The sequence below is a fragment of the Carettochelys insculpta genome, chromosome 2, assembly GCF_033958435.1.
Source record: "Carettochelys insculpta isolate YL-2023 chromosome 2, ASM3395843v1, whole genome shotgun sequence".
Classification (NCBI taxonomy): Eukaryota; Metazoa; Chordata; order Testudines; family Carettochelyidae; genus Carettochelys; species Carettochelys insculpta.
Window position 1 is genome coordinate 190,153,246 of NC_134138.1, and position 16,637 is coordinate 190,169,882.

At 43.1% G+C, this 16,637-nt stretch overlaps 1 protein-coding gene across 1 annotated transcript in view; it reads right to left on the reverse strand.

Annotated features, from left to right (window-relative positions):
• The window catches only part of ITGA9 (integrin subunit alpha 9), a 311,733-nt gene extending 303,447 nt beyond the window's left edge, over positions 1-8,286 (reverse strand). Inside the window, exon 1 of the mRNA XM_074988159.1 lies at positions 7,791-8,286. Within this exon, the coding sequence (XP_074844260.1) occupies positions 7,791-7,969 (179 nt within the window). The 5' untranslated portion in view covers positions 7,970-8,286. The remainder of the gene's footprint in view (positions 1-7,790) is intronic.
• Positions 8,287-16,637: the final 8,351 nt, after the last annotated feature.

The following is a 16,637-nucleotide window of genomic DNA, read 5'->3' on the forward strand; positions in this document are numbered from 1 at the left end:
GTCACCTCTGAATAAGAAGAACACAAATCTCTTAAGAGCTTACCAACCCTTTCCTGGCTAAGGCTGGAGGAATCAAATGGGACACTCCTCTCTTTCCTAAGAAGAGGTGATGCCAGTTTCCAGAATGACTGTGTGAAGAATTAGACAGTTGACTATGAAGCTATTTATCCTTCTTATCCTGTTCTCATTCTCATTTGCACCTGTGTTACGTTTACCTCCCACAAAGAGTAACCACCACCTTGCTGCTGAATAGCCCTAAGGATAAACAGTTTCAGACGTCAAAGCACTCTATCTAGCTGAAAGCACAATGCACAATATAGCACTGAGTGGTCCTAATGGCACAGACAGATGCCAAACACATTAGCATCTGTCTACAGCGTGCCAGCACGGAACAGAGAGCCATAACTCAAACACTGCAGGTCCTCTGCACCTCATAACAATTTTAAATGGCAGAGATGAAACCATCTTTAAATACCTCATATATCATAAAAGATTCAAATAAGCATCAGCAACAGGGCACACCCTGCTCCAGTGCATCCAAGGAGTCACTTGGCTCCTTCTAGACAAAAGCTTCAAGCCACATGATCCCTTCTTTAAACATATGGAAAAATATTCAATTGGTTCATTTATTCAACAGGTAAACCACTGAATGCAGAGATGTAAGTGAGAGGGCAGTAATTCAGAAGCCACTTCTGGATATCCTATAACAATAGCACCAAATGAGTTCCCACTGCCTTTCCAGCAGCTCTCAGAGCAGTGTTTGTGGTCTCTCCAGGCAACACACCTAGACAAATATGTTACTCTTCTTTCATGAGGTTCTCCTCCCACATTTCATTCTGGATCACATAAAAATATTCTCAGGATACAAGGTCATGTACACAAAACAACCATTAGGTGTAACAACACCCTGCAAGCTTCAGATACAGCATACTGGGGTTAAGAGCAGGAAGCAAGAAATGAAATAGAAGCACAAAACCAGAGGGTCATTCCAGTGGTAAGAGCTCTCAGTCAGTAGTGATGGAACCAGACTCCCTATATGTGCCAGGCCACACTGCCAGGAAAGCTGAGATTATTGCAATGTGTTAAATTGACAGGGAGAGAAGAAGAGAAGAAAAGGTGAGGGAAAAAAATTATAAACAGATCGTTAAAATCAAAAGAATTGGCTAGTGATTCATGTTAGATCATTAATGTTTTGTAAGTGTCAGATTATTGCATTTTGTAATAATTTCTCTAATTTTTTACAAAAATATATCAGGAAAAATAAGTATTTTATACTTTTTTGCTGACACTTATTTGAAGTTTCAAAACTATAGCTAAAGGCTAAGGGCACATGTGCTTGTCCATGCTCCAAATGAAAGCAGCAGCTAACCACCTGGTTCTTGCTCTGTTGGAAAGAGTAATGAGGAGGAACTGTGTAAATCTTTCAAGATTTACACTCAAAAAATCCTCTTAAGGAAACAAAACAAGAGACTTCATCAGAAAATACAGTCACCTGGAAACAGCTTAGGAGGACAAAATATTCTCTAACTTGAAATCGTGTAAAAATAACTCCAAAGAGGAAATCTCAGTACAATCAACAAGTGTGGGCGTCTTCTTGCAAAGACATTTTTCAAGGCACCCTAGCAAAGAATGCACAGCCAGGTTCCATTACAGAGTGGGTATATAGAGCTCTAGATTCACATTTCATGCCCAAAGTTTTAATCTTAAGAACCTTCCTAAATTTGAACATGTTTTTAGGTTACATATACATACATATAACAATACTGCATTTTCTGATGATGTCTCTTGTTTTCTTTCCTTAAAAGGATTTTTTGAGTGTAAGTCTTGAAAGATTTACACAGTTCCTCCTCATTACTCTTTTCAACAGAGCAAGAACCTGGCGGTTAGCTGCTGCTTTCATATCTATAACGATATAGAACATTCATATATATAAAACTTAAGATCAATGGTTCTCAGACTTATTTGATCAGGCCCCCCTTCTTTGCACCTGATGTCAGTTATGTCCCCCCCCCGAACCCTGAAGGCAGAGCAGAGAGTAGAGGCTGCTGACCAGCGTGCCCAGCTCTGATGGCAGTGCTGTGCCAACAGCAGCACCAAAGTAATGGGGATGAGGATGTGAAAAGTGAAGCAAACTTAGTGCCCCATTGGCATCCTCACTGCAGCAAGCCCCACCACCTCCAGGTGAGGGACAGGGGGTGGGGAATAGAGCCCAAGCCCAGGCTGCCTTCTAGTGACAGAGTGAGGGCAAGGGAAGGCAGGGGCTCCAGATGTCCCTATTATCCCTACCCGCTGGTGTACACAGCCCCTTTGCACAAGCCCCAGCCACCCAGAGCCAATAGTCAGAATTCTTAAAACAAATGCACATTAATTTACGTCTCCCTTTACACGTTTCTGCACCTCCCTTGCAAGGCCTGTTCCATACTTTGAGGACTGTTACCTTCGATCCTATTTTAGACTGAAATATGAATGCTACTTTAGTCAATTAAGACACTGTTTTAGGCTTTGATCCATTTATCTAAATGTCCTTTACAGATAACTTGCAGGGACGTAATTCAGACCAGTGTTCTGGTGCTATCTGAAAGTTAACGGCCAACCCTGAGATTTGTAAATGAGCAAAAACATGTAAAGATATTAGCACACGGCAGAAAGCCTCATGGACAGAAGGCACTTCATTGAAGGTACTTTTAGGATCAGGACCAGATTAAAGGAATATGGGACTATAGGATCATAGAGACTGAGACCCACAAATATCCTGACACTCATATCTAATGTATAAGGGCATAGTAAATATTACAAGAGGCCATAGTCCCTTCAACCCAGGTTATGTTCTCATCTGAAAGACAGTTCTTCTTGAGCATAATTCTATTATTTTTGAAATACATAGTAGTTGCTATCATTTAGCACTATTTAAGAAAGTGGATTACTGCCTACACCTACACGTCATGAATATGCCTGTTGGACAAAGCAAAGATGTGATATTTGGCAAGGTTGGTAAGATTTAATGTATATTGAGAGGAAAAAAAAAGAGCATTTTATCCTGGACTTTTTTAAATAATATGTATAAATTAAAATCATGATGTTGCATATAATAGGTCATATTCAGCAAAGATGGAGCATGTTAAGTGTAAACTAAGTATTCCAGCATCGGCAATGACCTGTTACCACCACTACTGTCCATATGGCTCATAGGTGCCTTAAAAAAAAATCTTACAGACTTGCACCTCTAAGTTCCGCCTGCTTTTTTGTCCTGTTCTTGCCACCTTTTGGGCTGCTGTTGGTTCTCACACCCTACTGTCTACACTGAAGAAGTTGCAACCACCCTGTAGCATCCACAACTCATTCCACCAAATGTAAATTTCACCGCTAGGTTTTATATTGGCTTAACCCTCTAATGATTCTGATGAAATGTGTCATTGGTTGTAATGCTGCTTCTGCCAGCACCAAGATTTTCAAAAGCAACAGTGGTATGGGTTGCCTTTGTTTTTAGGTGCTTAAGTGGACAAGGTTGGAGTGAAGCTCTTGCTAAACCAGACTCCTTGAGATAGCCCAAACTGATTACCCAAAATAAGGCTACCTCAAATTATTAGTGACTTTTTAAAATCTTGATCATGTGTATGGAATATAATTATTGCTAGTGATCTGTCCATTCCCTGACCCCAGTTTTTATTAAGTTGTTTGAATGGAAAGGAAGGATAGCACTGGTTCAATTCAGGATGAGAACGCATTCTGTAAAATAAACCAGAATTACAAGCCACTATTAGGGTATGTCTACACTTACCGGGAGATTGACCCAGTCAGGGTTGATCTTCCAAGGTTTGATTTCACACACCTAGTGGGGAAGCGTGAAATCGAATTACCAGGACTTGAGAGTCGACCTCTGTACTCCTCATTTTCGCAAGAAGTAAAGAAGGTCAACGGGAGATTTTCTCCCATCCACCTCCCTCAATGAGGATGCCCAGATAAGTCCTAAATAAGTCGATTCCAGATATGCAATTGTCATAGCTGTTATTTGCCCATCTAGGATCGACTTTCAGGTATAGTGTAGATAGACCTGCCCTTACTGTTCATCACTGTAGGGAATACAGTTCCAGTCATGGCCCAGGAGCTTCTCTGTTCTCAGCACTGTACAAACACAGAATGAAGAACCTGCACAAATAACAAGGTCTGCAGGAAAAAGTTACTTTAAATGAAAATGTTTCTGTAACTCAGCATGTCTCTGCAATGTTATTAACTAAAACTCAATAATATTTTGTTAGTGCAGGAGAAGCAGGAACTGAAGCTGACTGGACTTGCATCATTTCCCAAGGTGAGTGAAATGCGAAAAAATGTTTATTTATATGACTTGTCATAGCCTGAGCCATCGTTTTCCACACACAAGCAAGCAAGCAAGCATTAATACGAGTTCCTCTCAACAGCGTTCTTTTAGACTGGCACCTCATTTTATTGTGCATTCCCCATTAATGTATGTTAAGGATGATGAGCCATTGTCAGTTTTGCTTTTCCTATATTTTGTTGGTTTGTGTGATAAAATTATCTTTGTTTTACAGGGACAGGTTTCTTTCCTTTTCAAAGTGCTTGCTTCCTTCTTGGTATTTACTGATAACTCTCACGAAAGTCACCATGCAGAATGGCAAAGCATACATGTATTTGTGAACCAATAACACGGAAGAATTTAATTTTAAGAGGTAAAATTCAGCCTGAATACTGGTACTTAATCTACCATGTGCTATCATTCCAAAATCAACAGCTAAGTAATCTGTTCAAATCTAAATGACAGAGGTAAAGAGATGCTTTGGAGACATTAGCTGTTCCTATGCACAATGAAAGTGGCATTAGCTTGATTTGTCTAAAAGAATCCAGTTTAGTTCTAACAGAGACATAATGCAAAGGGAGAGAGAATAAGAGAAAAAGTAGTTAACTAGGAAGATTGCTTAGTTTTATGAGCTGCATGCAAATATTGTTATTTATTATTTAAAATACACTACCCTTCCCTCTACAAATTCTATATAAACACAGTAGGGCCATTGCCTTTCCCCTCCATCCCCTCACTTTCTGTCCTATCTGTAAAGTGCTCTAATCATTAAGAACATATGCCTCCCTCCAGTAAAGAATGCAGCAAACTCCTCTTTGCAAACAAATCAAATTTATCAATGTTCTGCTGTTCACTCACTGGACACCACTGCTACTAAAAGATTTCTCATTTAACACACCATGACTTCTCGTATTTCGTATCACATGAATTTGCCGTCAAGGAGATGAGCTGTTAAATACTTCCTGCAAAGAAGGGGATTACAAAAAGGACTAAACAAAACACACTGGCAGTTTGCATTGCAGAAAAGAACATGCCAGGGGCTACGAAGTACCCAGCAACTTTTCATAAGCCTCATCTGCTCCATTATGTCTTCTACTCCCTGCCCCCTAAACCCACAATCCCTTAACTCTACTGGAAAAAAAAAAATCACACAGTGTTCTATATGCTGACCTAACTTTGACCACCCCCAGTGTTGAATTTTTTTAACTGATCCCACAGTACATGGTGTCCCTCATTTACCTAGTAGGTCCAGAATGTCACCAGGGCCAGCAAAACCTGTATATCAGTATACAATGGTTTTAGCCATTTCAGTTAATTCCCATGGATACCTTGGTTTCTCAAAAATGCACCAGAAGGAGGAAGTGCCAATTCAATGCCCCACACATTTCATTCACTCCTCCAAGTACACATGCTGCATGTTCCAACAGCAACTGTTCACTAAAGTAAACACCAGTCTGAAGCGCTTTCTTTGTCGACCAAAGCACGACAGAATCCCAACCTGCAGCTCACTGAAACAAAAATCACAGGTCTGGATTTCCTCTTTCTGTAACAACATTTGAACTCAGAGCAACAGATTAACTTAAGAATTAATAGATTCTATGGGAATTTATCTTTCTTTAGCATCCTATACCTGTAACGGAACTGAAACCACAGAGCACATCACTTCGGACTACTTGGAAATGAATACCCAACTAGAAGATTTGGTTACATTGAGTGATCTGTCTGAAATTCAAACCTTCTCTATTGCTAAATGGTGCCTGAAAGTTTGCATCTCTGTTGCTTTTCCAGGAAATATACAAACTTCTTCCAATCCGACTCCTTCCAAGGCAAAGCAAAATTACTTTATTATGAAAATACATTGTAAGTAGGCATAAATCAGCCTCAGTTAGGCTGGAAGTTTAACAAAAATGTCAGCTCCAGTGCTGTTCCCAAACCACAACAAGAGGCAGCATTTAGGCAATAATAATAATAATAAAAATGTGATTAAAGCCAGGATTAAACGTTCCTCCTCATTGCTGTGGAAAAAAAAATCACTGCCTGCTTACTTAGGCCCCATTGAAGTGTACTGAAGGCACTGCCAGATACAGCATGCTGGCCTGTTGGACAGATTCCTCAGCAGGAAGGGTTGAAATGAAGATGGAAAGTGTCCACTTACAACTTTTTAAATACTAATTTTTAACTTAAAAAAGTCCTTCTATTGGTTGTGTCCAGGAGGCTAACAGGCTGTCATTCTGATTCTCTAAAGCGCATGTTGGCTGACGCTAGAAGTCTTAAATCAGTGGGTGTGGTGGAATCAGAAAATCTGATCCCGCAGTACTCTTTCAATTCCCACCAACAGGCAGTGGAAAAGCTACTGGCATTAATAAACACACCCCTAAGAACAGCAACTGCAATTTAGCTCCCTTTTTTTCTAGGTCAATCCCATCACAGGGAGGAACAAAGTAAAATCCAGTGTGAGGAGAAGGATGGCCCCTCTTACTGTAGCATGGGATTTTAAATGGGTATCTTAACTGAAACCACATGCTATTCGGAGACTGGACACTGTCCTGTCTGAAGCCAAATTGTCTCTAAGTATTTAGGGTGAAAGCCTGGCCTCACAAAAACCCATTGGACTTTTGGCTTCAACAAAGCCAGAATTTCACCCTGAACTCTAACTAACCCAGCACTATTCTCTACCAGTAAGATTGTTGGTGCCAAGCTAATCGGCCTTCAGTACTCTTCTAGTCCTCCACCACCCTTGCCAATTGGTCCTCAAAAGAAGCCCTCCCCCATCCTTATGCTCATGATTGTGCTCTAAGAAATACAGCCTATCACTGTCCCATCACATCCTGACAGCTACAGCATCCTCAGGACAGGAACATATTTAACTGAAAATTACTAGCAATCTTCTTACAGCCCAAGAGTTTAGCCTCCCTGAGGAGTTAAGGTGACACTTCAACGCACTTGGGTAAAGGAGAAGACTGTTTAAAGGCCAATATTCCACAAACAAACCAGGGACCATTTTACCATAATGTACACTGCTGGGAAAGGGGAATCTCAAGGGATAAAGGCCCCCAGCCTTGCCAAGGTGCACTACTTTGGGGGAGGCAGCCCCACCAGCAGGGCTTGAGTCACAGACCATGATGACCTTCAGTCTAACCTACTGTGCACTGCAGGACAAGGCCTTTCACCCAGCCACCCCTGCAACAGCCCCTAACCTCTGGCTGAGTTACTCAAGTCCTCCAGCCAGCCACGTCTCTAACTTCTGGTCACTGAGGCTTTTGCTGCCCTGTGTGGGGGCACACCAATCTTGCAGCTGTCTCAAGGCACCCGCTCCCCCTCGCTCGGTACTGGGGAGGGAGAAGGAAGGGAGCCCACCCGCCTTGGAAGCGGGGATCTAACAACGTTGGAGGGGGGCTGAGAGGTGGCAGCGCCTCTCCCACCCGGCACATTCACGTGCAGCTCCCGGGGGACGAGCCAGTCCCCCTGCTCTACTCACCAGCGGGTGTTATCGTAGTAGTGCTCCAGCACCGAGTAGCCAAAGAAAGAGCCATTGGGTCCCTGGTACACCACGGGATGATCCAGGTCCACGTTGTAGGAATAAGCCAAGGCCGCCGCCGTCAAAGCCACAAGCGCTTTAAAACAACTCCGCTTGCTCCTCCACTGGGGTCCAGGCATCCTGGGGGCAGGGCAGGGAGCGCCTCCGTCCTTTGCAAAACTCCAGCGCCTACCCCCCGCGCTCCAGCAGCCGGGGCGGAAGGAGAGGAAGTGGGAGCTGAGAGGGGCATGCACCGAGCACAGAGCCCAGCCCCGGCCCCTGGCGTCCCGCACAGCGCGGCGCCCCGCCGCTGCAGCAGAGGGCTGGGTGGGCTGCAGCCAGGGCTTCTGACTCAGCCCTGCCGCCGCCAGCGACTTTTGAGGCCGCCTCGCAGCTCAGCTCCGGTTTGCTCCAATCCCCGGGGCGCGGGGAGTGGAGGCAGCGCTCTGCTGCCTTGGCGCGGGACGGGGCCAAAAGTGCAGCGGCGGCGCCCTCCAGCGGCTGCAGCCTCGGGCCGGTCCCTCAGCCCTGCAGCAGCTTAGCCGAGTAACGGGAGGGAGGCCCGAGTCCTGCACTTACCTCCCTACCACCCCCCCTTTGTATACGTGGACCTGATTTATTTGGTCAGGGAAACCACGCAATCTTCCCGCATCGCTGCAGCTGCCCCTTCGCCCCTCCTCTTGGTACTTAAGAACATCCCCAGCGGGGGTGGTCCTGCCTTGCCCGGGGCTGGACTCCATGTCCTTCCGCGGTCTCTTCCAGCTCTAGGAGTCTCTGATTCCAGGGACGGATTTCCCACCGCTCCTCGCTGTGAGTTTCTGGGGTTTGAATGATCACTTGTTGTGTACAGCACCAAGGACTATGTACTGCCCCGGCAGCATCCTCAGTGTGGCGTAGCTCTCCCTACCCATGAACTACACTACATCAGCACTTCCCAGGTGGTGTTCTGGGAACCCTAGGGTTCCACAAAGTGGAAATATGGGTTCCACGAGAAAATGATCAGGGGTCAGCAACCTGCAGCTCTAAGGAGTCATTTGCAGCTGTGGCCCCTGCCACTGCTGACTCCTTTGTGGCTCCCTGCCCTGGTAGGGCTGAAACAAATTTAATTGGTTTAATGGCCAGCAAGGCAGTGGGACGGATCTGGCCATTAAACCAACAGAATTTAGTTCCATTATTTTAGTGTCAACAGGGCAGGGAGCCACAGAGAACCCCTCACTAGCAAAGTAGCCAATGCACATGCAATGGGGTGAGGGAAGAGAAGCCAATGGCTAGCCAGAAGGGGAGCCAGACATGTCCTGTGGTTCCTGCATCGTTGTTGCCTTCCATTGTCTGTGACTGGGCTCTCGTGTTGCCATAGGGCAGCCAATAAAATCAGGCCCACGGGACTAGAGTTGGAGGAGCAGCAGTGACGAAGATAGGTTCAAGCACCATGTTGGATGAAGTACCAGGTGGAGTTTGTTTAGGAGGGAATAGGCTGAGGGTCTCTTTGGGTGGATGGGTTAGTCCCAGGGGCTGCTTTGGGGCTGAGGCAGGTTAGTTGTGGGTATGTGGGTGGGGGGTTGGAGCTGAGAGGGGTTAAGCCATATGTAAGACTGTTAGTAGGGGCTCCGCATAATTCTTTTCAATTTAAAGGGGTTCCATAGTCAAATAAAATTGAGAAACACTGCATTACATAACTGCTTTGTTCCTCACCCCCCCCCCATTCATTAACAAGAATACTTCACCATTCAAAAGCATGTTTAATCTTCAGGAGGGGTTATTAACTCAACCTTCCTGTGACGTAGGCACATTAACCTTGTTTTACAAATGGTGAAACTGAGGCAACAATCTGCCAAGTGCCTTGCAAGGCCATACAAGTCAGTGGCAAAGCTGGGATTCAAAATCAGAATTTCTAGCTTTCATTCCTATGCCAAGATATTAGATTATCCTACTTATTCAAGAGCAGCAGCTACTCATTCTGCTGTAGTTTATTTGTAGAAGGGAGCCAGCCAGAGAAAACCCATCTCCCCCTGAATTATCAGCTCCCTGATTATACAAATTCAGTAACTTCCCGCCAGACCAGGTGACCCTCCCCTCTATATGTTTGAATTGGCAAGTCTCGGGTCTATACCATGTTTGCATCACTTCGTCTATGTCTTCAAGTCATATACCTTTTCCTCACTGCTTATTTTACACTTAAGCTTACAACCATCAGTCACTGTCCATGTAGCTGAAATGATCCCATGATGAACTGTAAAGAAATTATATGAGGAAAGACAAGCAAGTCAGAAAACTGAAGGTCTAAGAACATCTCAGAAATTATTCCTGCCTCATTTTAAACTTTCCCTGCTATATTGCTGCCTGCGTCCTTCATTGGGAGGCATTTGCTGCATTTTGATTTTGGCAAGTTGAAAGGCAGGCTTCATTTTGTCTATATTAAATAACTTAATGAAAAGATTGTCAGAGGACTTTTGTAACTGTGCCATCAGCATGGATAAAAGTAATCTGGCTGAGCAGGAAAGTCAATACACACTGATTAGGCAAATTCCACAGCTGACATGCAATCCCATTAATAACACCCAGCCAAATTCTTTGCATTTTGAAGCAGGATAGCTACAGGGCTTTCCAATTAATTATCCAAGTATTGGATGAGGCTAAACAGCTCTCCAATCAAATTAGAGGAAATGGGAGCTGACACACTAATACTGTGAAGACAATGTTGGACATATCCATTTCCATGGGGAAGAGGGAAGCTAAATGGCTGGATTAGGTGAATGAAACATTAGCCTGTCACCATGTGGAATGCCACAGGAGAGCTTGTGCTTCTCAAAATGATATGATTGGCTCAGGTGCATCAGTACATAAAAGATTAACTCCCATGACATAGCAAAAAAACCTATTCAGAACATGGCCTAGACACCTTACATATAGCCATCTCCTTTTTTGCCACAATCATCCACAGCAGAGGGAATCCCAGATACTCAAACAAATCATCTCTTTCACTCTGGCAGGGCCCAGTCTGCATGTAAATTAATAGGACTTTTGATACTAGTTTCATTGGGAGCGTAATCAGAATCAGTGTCCCCACATCAGGACATGTTCTTATAGAAGGTTGGAAAACTCAGATATTGTGATTTAGTCTGAAAAAAGTTCGCCATTAAATTTAAAATTTAACTATTGCAGGCACAAGTGTACAGGCTGAACTACTCTAGTCCAGCATCCTCTGGACCTAACTGGTGCTGAACAAATTTGCCAGACCATGGGAGGTCAATATTATGCAGCAGCATTACCAGCACTTCCACAGCTTACTGGGCTCTTAGAAGACATTTAGGAGTAAATTACAGCTAAATAACAGCACAGAACACTGAGACACGAGCCTGGTGGCTGTAAATAAATTTTATGGAACTATGGGAAACTTGGTCACACCCATGATAAGTGGCCATCTGGCTAACTAAAACCATACTGGATCAGAGATGTTGCCAGACAAGGGAGTGCCCAAGACCGACAGCCACCTGCCCTCTTGGGTCCAAACTCGGGTAACTAGCCCAAGTTGCTGCCAACACTGTAGTGTCCACTCTACTAGTTTTAGCACACTAGTTTGACTGAGCTTGCACACATTTGTCTATCCAGGGTAGGAGTTACATCTCACAGCAGTAGCATATAGACATATGCTAAGGGATAAGCGGGGATTACTGCTGTGCTTGCAGAGTCATTCTGGTCATATCCATCTGAGAGCTAAGGTGCTTTTCACATTTAAACTCAGCATTTTATTTTTCCTCATTTTTCATATTGCAGAGGTATAAGAGCAATTGTTTTAAATAATTAAGGAATTCAGGTTTCAATATCATAAATGTAATGGGGTGCCCACATTAACCTTTCTAGAGCCAGAAATTAATACTTAATATTATTAAACATTGTTGTTCTATTTGCAGCTAATTCTCTGGAACAAATTCAGTAAGAAAGTATCACATTATTGGTACAGCAACGAAGGGTCCTGTGGCACCTTATATACTAACAGAAAAGTTTTGAGCATGAGCTTTCGTGAGCACAGACTCACTTCATCAGATGTGGTATTGGTTATTGGTACAGTAACTTCCCGATGTTAGCTCTTTGACTGCTAGCCCTTATCTTCTTTGTACAGTGTTACCACAGACTTTCCCATGGGGATTTGGAATCTAAAAAGCTTTCTCTAAGTTCAAGAGAGGGTCAAGACAAACTTTTAGCCAGCATAAGAGGCATTAATTCAAGTGAACCACTCTTCCTCAAAGTCTTTCAATAAAAAAAGAAGTCTGATGGTTCAGCAACATTTTCAAAGCCTCAGTTTTCATAGGTGAAAATCAGTTGTCTCTTTTAAGCATCTGATCATTATTATTCTAATCTGTCTTTTGTAGAATTAACTCTGATTTGTGATCCAGGTGTATAATTCTTAATTTATTCTTGAACCTTCTTGATACATTTAAGCAGTGGTTAGGCCTTGCACTGGCCTTCAGCATGGGCACAGTTCTGTCCCAAAGTAATTTGTAATAGGGGTAGCTGCTGCCCAAGCACCCATTTGAGGGCAGGGATGCCTCTGTGGTGTCCTCTGCCTCTAACAGTCACCCTTTTATGTGCCCCATAAGCATTTCAGGGATCTTTTACTTGATTGTGATGAAGAAGTCTGCTCTCTTTAGTATTAAACCAGCCCCAGAAAGGGATGCTGTCAGCCCTGACAAAGTCCCAAACCATATTCTCTGCCTGAAGCCATGAGTTCCCAGCTCTCTGTTACTGGAGCTCTGCACTCTGGCCTTGCTTCTATTCTCTCAATCGTTTACTCTCTTGCCACCTTTTATATTAAATCACTTGATTCCCCTCAGGGAAAGGCTCCTCTTCTAAATCAGAGCTGGCTGAGCCCTAGGCAAACCACCCTACTACATAACTGTATAATAAAACTATGACACATTAAACTATATAGCATACTGTTACAGTTCTAAAATGTCTAAAAATCTCTAAAATCATCCACACATCAGCAAGAGCAGAAACTTGGCTGGACCCAAGGAGAAAAAGATCTCCCAATTAGGTATTATTCTCCTTTGATAGAGCTTTCTTCAGTGCAACCAGATCCTGCATGTCACCATTCACTCAGTAGACCTCAGTTCAGCAGTCCATCCTTATCCACAGTGCTTTAATCAAGCACCTGCTTAAGTCTCATTGACTTCAATGGCACTTCGGGACATACCTAAAGATAAGCCTGTGTTTAAAATATTTTAATGAACTGGGAACCATTGTTGCTAATGGAGAGTAACTCCTGGAACTCAAATTGATTCCTAACAACAGGGGTCTGTGTGTCTTATGTACAAGTAACATAGAGAGTACATTTTCATACATCATACCAGAAATACAAAATGCCAGTAATGTACTTTGCTTACACGTGTGGTATACATTTATCTATTTTGAATTGTTCTTCTGGTTACTTGCAGCGGTTTCAGTAATATGGCTAGCTATCACAACACATTTTGATTTCATATTGACATGAGTGGTATCAGACACTGAGGCACTCAAAGCTGATTGAATCTCATTATCATGGCACATGGATCAATTGATCAAAAAGCTTTTATCATTACAATCTGAGTAGACATTTTTATTTGGGACTATGAAGTAATCGGATCCTTTACTTATTTTTGATTTATATTTTAAGAGCCCAACCCAGGGTCTATGGATAAAATCTATTTAAAAAAAACAACAACAATGTATTCCAAAATCAGCTAAGTGTATAGTTCAGCATTGCCTTCTCAGAAACCCTTCACATTTCTCATTAAACTCAGCCCTCCCCAAAGGCCCAGACAAATGGGCCTGCTTTAGTGCATGTCCTGAAAGTCAACAACTTTGAAATATATAAGAAAGAAAGAGTTAATTCCCAAATCAAGGACCTGCCAGAAGACCCATCTCTTTTTAAACTGGAGCTGGGACCAGACAAATCTAGTGCTTTCACCTCCACTGATCATGGCTGCAGTTGTACTGTACAATGAGACAGGCTGTAACGCAAGCAGGCAAGTCTGAAATCAGTCTGATCTTGCGAGGCCAAAACCAAAACCTACTCTGTCTGAAAACCAACAAGCAACCAGGGCAGATCCTGATGTGCAAGTGTCATGTTATGACAGAAAGATACTTTGCTCAACAAGCAAATTACAACATTCAGGACCAACTTCATTTTCCAAAATGACTTAAGGTACTGCTCTAACACAATCATGTCAGAGATGTTTCATCTGGAAGTAACAAAGTTGTGGACCATGGTAGCAAAACCTGAATTCAATAGGAAAGCTAGCAAACTTCTGATCCAATGCAGATGAAAAAAGTCCCCCTGGATCACAGCTACAATAGCATCTAAACAGAACCAATAATCTAACAACCAACCCCAAACTGCCAAGTTGCATAGCAAATCTCAGACACAAACACACACACATACCCTTCTGTGAAACAGGCAAACTGAATCTTTAGCAAAGTTACTTCCTGTTATGATCTAAATCCTGGTTGGCCCAATTTGGTGAGATAACTAGCTGGCTTTCGTCCATGCTCTGATTTTAAACAGCTATTGAGTAAGGTCTGTGGAATGTATCATCTGGATCAGATGAGATGTGGACCTACAGCTAGGTGTCATCAGCATGTAGAAGGCATCATTAACCCATTACCTCTTCAACCGAGAAGAGCAATGTTTGTTTGTTTGTTTTTTACTAGATTTTCTCCTGTCCTTTAAAAAAAAAATCAGATTAGGATTGATTGAATCATTTCATAAAATTTGTGTCATATTCACTCAATTGTTTTGTTAAACTTTTTTTCTAATCAGGAAAAAAAGATGAGAGGCTTTGGTTTAGCACTGTCACTATAATGATTTTCAATTTTTTTTTAATTACTTTCATTTGAAACTTCTGACACCTCTATTAGAAATAAAAAAGTAAACATTCTCTACAATTAAATTAGGTGTTTTGTACAACCAGAATGAAATTTGTTTTGATTTACTGAAAGTTTTTTAAAAACAAAGTGCTTCAGGTCAATCAAAAGAAATATTTAAAGGTTTTGGTACAGCTAGTGACCCATAAAAATCAGTTATTTACACAGCTCTTCTCCTCACTAACCCTTTTACGGCTACATCTACTTACTTAGGCTTAAGTCCGCCTGTGCATTCGGGCACATTGGGCAACAAGTGCTCGCCAGCGATTTCAGTCGGCTGCAAATAATTCCACCTCCTCCCATGATATACCAATGTTTAATAAGTCTTCCTTAAATGTGGTGCGCCAGGTCTTGAGTGGCCTGCCTCTCTTCCTTCTTCCCTCTGCCGGTATCCATCTCATTGCAGTCTTTGGGTGCAGTTGATATGGCAGATGCAGAATGTGTCCAGCAAACCGCACTCTGCTCTCTGTCACGATATCCTGCAGTTCCCGTGACCCGCATTTTTGTAGTATCTCCTCACTGGTAACGCGATCGAGGTAGGTGACACCCAGGATCTTTCGTAAGCAACACTGGTGGAATACATTGAGCTTGCATGCTACCCTTGATGTTATTTTCCACGTTTTGCTCGCGTAAATGGCGACTGGCACGATGATGGTGTTATACAGTTGAACTTTTGTTGCAGTGTCGATTGTTGGTGCAGACCAAATTGGGCGCAGTCTTTGGAACACTGCTGACGCCTTACCAATTCTTCAGTTAACATCTGCCTCGACATCTCCGTCGTTAGACAGAGTGCTGCCAAGATAGGTGAACCGCTGTACTACTTCTATGGGTTGGCGTCCGACCACTAGCGGTGTATTTGTCTGAGTGTTCCCAACCTGCATCAACTTTGTTTTATCACTATTTATCCTCAGCCCAATTTTGCCAGCTTCTGCTTCCAAATTTGTCATCATGCCTTGCAAGCATTTGCTCGTTTCTGCTAACAGTGCAATATCATCTGCAAAGTCCAAATCCGTGAGTCGACGCTGATCTTTCCATGAGATACCTAGATGTGCGTCGCTCATCGCCTTTCTCATAATGAAGTCCACTGCCAGAAGGAACAAGAATGGAGACAGGACACACCCTTGACGCACTCCGGAGTCAATGTTGAAGAAATCTGTCATCCCATTATCGGTCCTCAAGCAGCAACTAGAGTTTAGATAAAGATTTCGGAAGATGTTGATGTAGTGTTGTGGGATGCCATATGTTCGCACTATGTTCCATAATGATTCTCTATGAACGCTGTCAAACGCCTTTTTAAAGTCAATGCAGTTAATTAACAGTGGCTGTTGGAACACGATACTCTGTTCGATGGTGTTGCGCAACGTGAAGATCTGTTCACTACACGATCGTCCGCACAGAAATCCGGCTTGCTCTTCACGCAGTGTTTTATCCACCACACTCTGCAACCTCCTGAGTAGGATGATGCAGAAGACCTTACCTGGGACCAAAACGAGAGTGAAACCTCTCCAATTGTTACAATCAGTGACATTCTCCTTCTTTGGTAACTTGACAATCATTCCCTTCTTCCACTTGCCTGGGACGCACTCTGTTCTCCAACATTCATTCAACAGACCTGTCAGTTCCTGCACCACGGAGTTTCCACCATACTTCGATAGTTCAGATGCAATTTCGCATAGGCCAGCAGCCTTGTTGTTCTTAAGTGCCTTTATCACTCTGTGTATTTCCTCAATCATGATCATGTCTAGGTCTACTTCCAGCTTGTCTGGGAGACTGAATTTACTGAAGTCGTAGATTGCGGTTGGGTTTGGTTGATTCAGCGTTTCTTTGAAGTGTTCTACCCAGCATGCATCTTGCTCTTCTTTACTGAGTAAGATCTTCCCATTCTTGTCTTTGATGGGAGCGTTG